The sequence below is a fragment of the Prionailurus viverrinus genome, chromosome B3 (genome assembly GCF_022837055.1).
Source record: "Prionailurus viverrinus isolate Anna chromosome B3, UM_Priviv_1.0, whole genome shotgun sequence".
In the NCBI taxonomy this organism is placed as follows: Eukaryota; Metazoa; Chordata; class Mammalia; order Carnivora; family Felidae; genus Prionailurus; species Prionailurus viverrinus.
Window position 1 is genome coordinate 106530547 of NC_062566.1, and position 8618 is coordinate 106539164.

Consider the following 8618-nt stretch of genomic DNA (forward strand, 5'->3'; position numbering starts at 1 on the left):
ATAAAATATAAACATTTGGGATTGTTTTAGGTGAGAGTAGAGATTGAAGTACTTTGGTAGGTGAAAATAATACTGATACATTAAAATAATTACAGCTATAAAATGCCTAGTGAAACAGTTGCTGTGAACATGCCAAGGATATGCCTAAATGCTTGAGATAATATACTAACTTTTCTATTCTAAAAAAGTAGGAAGAGAGGCTAGTGATGGTTGGCAACTTTCTCCCTGGTTAAACAATACTTGTGCCTCTATACCACAAGTTAAGGAACTTCCATATATAATAGATCTCTGGAAAAATCCCCCCTCATAATCAGTTTAACCGTTAAAAGTAAACATAAAACTTGTCATTGTTAACAAAAAGGTGAATTAGTACCAACCAAAAGAAAACCCAGATGTGTATCAGTACACGTGGTTGGGAGTAAAGAAGTGTGGCGTGTTTCTTGATTTTTAATGGGTTTTGTGAGTTAAAATTAATTTGCTTTCCATGAATCTACTTGATCAGTTCCTCATCTTTCCTCACCGGGCCCCACCTCCTTTGTAACGAATGTTTGTCTGTGATAAATGCCAGCGTTCCTCAGGCAGCGTAGCAGTACAATGCCTAGGCCACCAGGGTGCCAAAAAGCTGTGTGGGGACATATCCGTGGGGAATGCCCCCCATCTCCTTGATACTTGAGGTGTAGGGAACGGGATGACAGGATGCATGCCAGCCAAGTGAAGCAAGTAGGGTGCTGTTGGGTGTTTAAGAGCACGAAGATGCCGCCCAGATTAGGAAGCCCTTGATCCATCCATCCTAGAGCTCTCCCTTAGTAATCCTGGCGTCCATTTACTTAGCGCTCTTTATGTTCCGCCAAGTGCTTTACATGCACAATTTTAATTAAGCCTCACAGCCTGATGAGGTAAGTATTCTTTCGATTTTCCAGATGGGGCACTGAGGTTCACAGAGACTTGAGTATTTTTCCTAAGATCACACAGAAATTAACCACAAGAGCTAGAATTGAGCCTAGACCTATTTGATTTCTACATGCCTGTACTTAACCACTCAGCCACATACCTCACCTACCAAGAAGTACAAAGGAGGCCCTTTTGAGCCTAGGAACACGTGTGATAAAGCTCCTATGAAACTCTGTGCTCCATGTTGCATCTGTGATCTGCTGTGCCTGGTAAGGTACTTAATGAACGCATTGAATAATGTGGAAACATGTCAGTTGGACCCAAAACTTTTTATTTGAATGGGTCACATTCAGAGTGATGTTTTAGAAATAAATCCTGACTATTGACATGTTTTAATTTTCCTTTATTTAAACTTAAACCTTCAGTGGTATAATCAGCCATTTGGGAAGACCCATTGTAAGTGCCCAATTAAAATTTAATTTGAATTCCACTTCTGTACTTTTACTGTGACTTTTTCCCCTTCTATTTTCCCTATTCCTGACCTTTATGTTTTCATCTCCAAGCAATCACCATTTTATTGGTTATGAGACTGATGAGTTGAATAATTCCAGCCGTTTGAAAGTATTCCCAAGAAAAGCCAGGACCCCAGAATAACTAGTTTCCTCTTTTTGCCTTAACAGATGATGTGGATAAGAAAATTTTCATGTCTTTGGCTAAAAAACAAAACAAAATTCTTAATTGGCATATTGTGATTGGTTTGATTATAGAGTAATGTAAGTTGGTCTAAAATCAAAAGTTGTTATTCTCTTTATAGTTCAATTTACCAAAAATATTAGTGTAAACTTATAAACACAGTCTTACTCATAAAAGAAATGAAAGACAGTTTCAGGAAACGACAGCTGTTTATGCACGCTAACCTAGCGGCAAACTTAAAAAAAAAAACAAAACAGTTAATGGTTTAAGTGAAACAATCCCCCTCCCAATCTAATCTGACTTTAACTTGATACGTCTATTGCCTGATTTCTAAAAGCTATACAACAGGTTTTACTACTACTGTATTAAATCTACTACTTTAATGGTCTTTCTACCATCTGCCAAATGTTATTTTTTGAGTGAAAAGAGAATAAGATGGTGAAGACTCATGGATGATGCCTTTATAATTACTCAGGTGGCCCACTTTCATTGCCTTCTAGCAAACTCAAGGACATACTACTTGGTAACATATCAGAAGAGTCTTATACTAAAACCAGATGAAATGTAGCTACTTATAAATTTATATGCTGGCAAGAAGCAAAGATGCAAGGATTTAAAATGCAAGGACTTTTATGTCTGTGAGTATTGGTAAATACAAACTAAATGACAATAGCTTGTAAACGTGCTAATTTTGAACCCGTTTATTACCACTTACATATTTATATTCAGGTGCTTAGTTGACTTTATCATTAAGAAGCTTAAATCGTTTCCTTATATCCAGGAGAACCAAATCACTGAGGTCCATTGGTAGTGACAGAATTGTTCATCCTTTCTATCAAAATCGACCACAGATCACTAGGGGGCAGGAAGCCATTAGAATTTCTCATTATCTTACTCATTTGTTGACAAAAAAGATGGTGTAAACATTGTAGTGCAGTACTTGGCTCTGAATCGAATGTATCCATATACTCATCATCATTGTGACCAAGTAAGACGTCACAGGAAACTCTCAGGCCGGGGGATGACAAATATGTAAAAGACATTTCCTTTCAGAATCAGGAATATTAACAATTTTATGTGAGAAAACTTGCATGACTCTCTGTACTTACCTATGTGAGAAAGGAATAGTTTAAAGAGGACAGCCTAGGAAGCCCCCACTTAAGCTTTATTTCAGAAGTTACTATGTTGTTTTTATTGTACTTCATACCAGTCAGACTCAGCAAAGCTCATTTTTGGATGACAGAAATAGAATTCCATCCAGATTATGAAGGCCATCTTTTCTTTCAAATGCTTATGCATTCCCTGATGTGGGAGAAAATATTTTAAGAGACAATGTCTTTAAAAAAAAAAAAATAGGGTAAAGCATTGTTGCAAAAAATACAATTCTACCCAGAATCACTGAGGCAGTTTAGGAGAGTTGTGAACTGAGGAATTTGAAGGAAAGCTCCTTGTCAGCGTTCATGTGTGTACTTTATTTTTGTTTGCAGAGTGTGCAACATTTAATATTTGAAGAAAACAATGTTAGTGTGATGGCTGAAGGCACTCAGTAAAGAGAACATGAACTTTTAAATTTGTTAGATAGATCTTCCAATCAGAGATTTGCCATTAACAAGTTAAAATGCATCGTGTGGCACCTGGCTGGCTCAGTCAGTACCGCACGTGGTGCTTGATGTCAGAGTCGTGAGTTCGAATCCCACCTTGGGTGTAGAGATTACTTACATAAATAAACTTTTAAAAAAAGGTTAAAGCACATTGTAAAATTATTTGATTTGAATGACGAAAGACCTCTTAACTGCTTCCTTTCTCCCTACTTTCCTCTACCTGGCTGACCTCTTACTCTTCATGTTGTGTGTGTCCTACCCATTCTAGCTTAAATCACAAGAAAAAAGGCGCCCCTAAAGTTGAAGAATTGTATTAGTAGTAAGAACACCTTGTATTTGAAGGGTTCAATGAGTTACATTAAGGAAGAAATTAAATAAATTTAAGTCCCAGGAACTATGCTTTTGCTTCCATTCCTTGTTCTAGTAATATTATGCTGGCCTAGTACCCCAAGCCATGAAATTCTGACCTAAGAATTATGTTGTATCTTGTAGAGCAGTCAACTTGTAATATTATTTTTCTTGAGTTTTGTCTTTTTCTGTGTGGCAGTGGTGAAATAGGGCCTTCTAAACCTCTGGAGAAGTGAGATCTGAATTTGGAGAGGACATGGGGAAGAATCAATCTTCAACAGATAATCTTTAAGTCCAGACCCAGGAATATCAGATCTGAAGTGACACCATCTTTTCTGTCTTCCTGACAAAGCTCATCAATCCCAAAGGTTCCAGTTTCAAGGATCCAAGAAAACTCAGTAAAGATCACTTTGGAATCACTTTGCTGTGACAAAATTGATTCACGGTGACTCTCCTAGTATTTGTGGAAAATCTGCTAAAGAAAAGTAACAGAATATTCATATGGCATCAGTGGTTAAAGCTACACTAAAATGAGACTTTATATAACAGAATATTCATATGGCATCAGTGGTTAAAGCTACACTAAAATGAGACTTTATATGCTAATTATCTTCCATGGTCCCTTCTAGAATAAAAGGGGTTGCTAAGCTACCATAAATATATTATAAAGAGATAATAACGTATCTGTGTAAACACATATAATCCTAAAATTAAAATAATCTCAATCACAGTTTACATATTATGAAATGTAGTTAGACAATTAAAAAAATTACAGTCCAAAATCTACAGTTTAGAGTATAAATAAAGAGATGTGGGTACAGAGAAAAAAACAATGAGACCAATTTTTTAACAAGAAAAGATAATCTACTTATTACTCGTTGTAATGTAACATTTGCCCTTCCTCCTTTTTCACTGTCTATACTCGTCACAAACTTGGTTGTTAATATTAATGAAGCTCCCTTTAAGCCTGTTAACTCAAAGGAAAACCAAAGTGGTTATTACTTCAATAGTAGATTTTCATAAATCACAGACAACAAAAAGAATGTATCTTAAGACACATTATTTTCTTCTGAATTTAGCAATATAACCTAATAAGGTAGAATGAGTTTCTGTTAAATATTTATTCTCAGTATTAACATATAATACCATATTTCTCAGCTTTCAAATTTCAAGATAAAATTTAACTAAGTATTGAGTGAAACAATGATTGATGTGTTTAAAAAAAAAAAAAACAACACAACAAAACACCTTTCACCGGGAAATGAAATGTTTGAGGAGATTTTAACCTGGCTTCAAATACTTTGTTTTATATATATATATATATATATATATATATATATATGCTCATACACACGTTTCTTAACCATACAAATCTTACAGCCATACTATTTCCTTATTGTGAGATAATCATAGTTTTACTTTTGTTTAACTGTCTATCCAATTCATTATTTATTATTATTGTCTCTTATGCAATATCCTGATGTTATATATTTCCAGAAATGCTTATTTTGTTTTTATGCCTATTTCTTCAAATGTTTTAGTAAAGAATTACACAAAGAAATCTAACTTAGAGTATATATAATAGTATATGCAAAAGTTAAGTCATTTAAAATCTCTAGCTATAAAGTGGGATGATAGCTTGAATATTCCTTCTAATAATTAGACTAACAAAAACTTAGATAAAGTCAATTAGAATGAAAGTTAATTAGAATGTGGTAGTGGGTATAGGGGCCTGAAGGGATAGGAGAAGTAAAGACTTTGAGTTCATACGAATTCAACTGCTTTAAGAGAACTAAGTTTAGAAAAATGTTAATTCTAAAAAACAAAAAACTATAGCGAATCTCTTGGGAAGCATATGAACCTGCAGACTTATAACAAGTAGGAAACAGACAAGATAAAAGATTACCTGTAATTAAAGGTGCCAGATCGACACAGTAGAGACTCAACAAATAATGATGTAGAAGTAGATTTAGAAAAGAAATATGGCTTAAATTTTGACTGTACCAAACTATAACTGTAATGAATTACAATAACTATAAGTGATATAAATGCATTCTATAATGTGATTATTTTCTGTATGTTAGTATGAACTGGAGTTACTGAGTGACATGGAAAATTTTTGTTACATATTTTAATCCGTTGCTTTTACCTAATAAAATTTCCTCCTCTATGTTCAGAAGTTAAACTGTCTGTATATTACTTTTATTTATACAGTATTTCTTCAACCTGGCTCTTTTACAGAATTACTTGTCTGAAAAATTATTATCAACCCCATCCATTCCCTAATACAAAAATAATAAAATATCGGAGACAGCTAATTATTGTGTTCCTGAGCAGCTTAAGAAGTGCACAAAGCAGGGACACCGGGCTGGCTCAGTCTGTAGAGCATGGGACTCTTGAGCTCAAGGTTGTGAGTTAGAGCCCCAGGTTGCAGGTAGAGATTACTTAAAATCTTAAAAAAAAAAAAAAAAAAAAGCATGCAAAGCAAAACTACAAAAAGTTCTTATTGCCAAATCCTGGATTATTTTATATAGAATGATTAGAAAAGTACTATCTTATGGCAAACACAGATGGCAAAAAATCAATTAGGTTTCCTCATAATATAAAAAGGAATAATAGGGGCACCTGGGTGGCTTGGTCGGTTGAGCGTCCAACTCTTGATTTCGGCCCAGGTCATGATCCCACGGTCATGGGATGGAGCTCCATAATATTGGGCTCCTCACTGAGCATGGAGCCTGCTTAAAATTCTCTCTTTCTCCCTCTGCCCTTCTCCCCGCTCGTGCTCTCTCTCTCTCTAAAATAAAATAAAAAAAGAAATAATCATTTATAAAAAAATGCACGGACATAGTATTTAGTTCTTTCAGAGGGTTAATTTTCAAAATGACAATGTATTCAGAGAAATAACTTCCTTACCAATATAATTCATTTTGTCTATGTTCAGCTTAAGAGATGAAAGTTGCACCCATCCCCCAAAGTGATCAGCAAAGTGTATTCTCTTCATTTCAGTCCAGTTCCCAAAGATGATTGCCATAATTGCACAGAATCTAGTTAAGTATTAACAATTACGACAATATTGGGTCAGTCAGACTATTCCACAAGATTCTATCCTCGAAGCTAGCACTGTACAGAACTGAGGTAAGGCCCAGTTAGTGTTATTGTCACAGATTCACTTCTTTTCTGGAAAAGACTCTCTTCCAGGTGCAGGTCTTAGCTTTCCATACCAGGAAGTGTCCTCCTCCAGACCACAGTGTATCTGCAGTTTAATTGTGACTTTTAAAGGCTCAGGTTTTTAAGACTAAAAGAGCAAATGGTGAAATTTTTCCTATAGTGACAGGTGATTGCATAAAAATCTGGGGACAGGGTACTTCCAATGAAGTATAAAATGGAAGTATTTATAGAGATTTTGTTGTGTTTTTTAATGTTTGTTTATTCTGGAGAGAGGGAGAGAGACATAGGGCAAGCAGGGGAGGGGCAGAGAGAGACAGAGACAGAGAGACAGAATCCGAAGCAGGCTCCAGGCTCCAAGCTGTCAGCTCAAACTCACAAACCATGAGGTCATGACCTGAGCCGAAGTCAGACTGAGCCACCCAGGCGCCCCTATAGAGATCTTAAATAACCAGTTCAGCTCCACTTTGCTCGTAGGCCCTCAAATTACAGGCTGCTACTTACTCTGCTTTCTCTTCAGGCCAACATTAACTCCTCAAAACAATCCACAACCTTTATGAAAGTTGTGTCTGGGTAGGGATTAAGAGGATTCCAGAAAATCCATAAGTTCCCCCCCCGGTAATTCTGGAAAAATTTCTTCTTATTCAGTCTCCTTAGGGCAGGCCTGACTACCCAGGTACATAGTTCTAGACTTAATCTTACTCATCTTTGTATCTCTAGTACAAGTATTTTCAGATGTGAATTTGTTTCAATTTTTGGTCCTGGTAGTATTATTTAGTACAGAAATGTAAGAGAGAATCTTCTTCTTATATGGGAAAAAAAATGAAGTTATTATTTCCCAGTTTTTGGTTAAATAATGTGCCTCAGGCCGCTCTTCATAAACACTGAGCTAGTGAATCACTACTGTGTTCCAGGTATTCTTCTGGGTGGTGGGGATTATTAATTACAGGGTTTGACATATGTTGAAGCTCTTGTTTTTTCCAGACTGTGTAGAATTTCAGTTTTTGGATTTTAAAAATATTTGAAACACCCCAGTATTTATAATCTGCCAAAGAGATTTCTCCCTTGTTGAAAATCAGTAATAATTTCTGTGTAAATAGTAAACTACCAAACTTTGTTTCAATTGAATGTTAATAGTCAAGCTTTAAAAATCCTCGTAAAATTACAGGAAAATTTAGAAAAATTGACAATCCTACCATCTAGAGATAATCAATTTTGATTCATTTTCAATATATGTAAGATTATCCTACATACAGAATAGGATACAAAAGTCTTATATCTTATTTTCCCATTTAACTATACCAGGAACATTTTCCTATGTCATTAAAAATTCTTGTACACAATTTTATGGTTACATAATAATTCATCATAGGAATGTATTACACTTCATGTAATCATTTTCTTATTGTCAGATATTTAAGCCATGTCCTTTTTATTATTGTTGTTATTACAAATAATATACCTGTATGTTCTATTATTTCCTTAAGATTAACCCTACAAAGAGTAATGCTAAATGAAGGGTATGATCATATTTAAGGTAAAGAAAAAAATCTTGTCACATTGCCCTCCAGAAAGAGTATACTAATTTATATTCCCACCAGCAGCATTTACCTGTTTGGCTGCACCATTACTGGCATTGATGAATATTATTTGATTATAAATTTACAAATTTGATCATTTTTAATGGGCTACATTAAAAATTTTTTTTTCCAACGTTTTTATTTATTTTTGGGACAGAGAGAGACAGAGCATGAACGAGGGAGGGGCAGAGAGAGAGGGAGACACAGAATCGGAAAGAGGCTCCAGGCTCCGAGCCATCAGCCCAGAGCCTGACGCGGGGCTCGAACTCACGGACCGCGAGATCGTGCCGTGGCTGAAGTCGGACGCTTAACCGACTGCGCCACCCAGGCGCCCCTGGGC

The 8618-nt window shown here is 35.6% G+C and overlaps 1 protein-coding gene and 1 non-coding gene across 6 annotated transcripts in view; one reads left to right on the plus strand and one right to left on the minus strand.

Moving 5' to 3' along the window:
• ZBTB1 (zinc finger and BTB domain containing 1) overlaps window positions 1-5718 on the plus strand; it is a 28559-nt gene extending 22841 nt beyond the window's left edge. The window contains exons 3-4 of one of the 5 annotated variants that reach the window (XR_007152907.1): window positions 2085-2222; window positions 3733-5718. Coding sequence is in view for 4 of the 5 variants with exons in the window: in XM_047862319.1 (XP_047718275.1) it covers window positions 2722-2852 (131 nt within the window). In the remaining variant the exon portion in view is untranslated. The other 4 variants (XM_047862317.1, XM_047862322.1, XM_047862319.1 and 1 more) reach the window with 4 other exon arrangements.
• A 787-nt stretch (window positions 5719-6505) lies between these two features.
• Window positions 6506-6574, minus strand: LOC125169363 (small nucleolar RNA SNORD2). The gene has a single exon (XR_007153667.1). It is a non-coding gene; the product is annotated as a small nucleolar RNA SNORD2 (small nucleolar RNA).
• Window positions 6575-8618: the final 2044 nt, after the last annotated feature.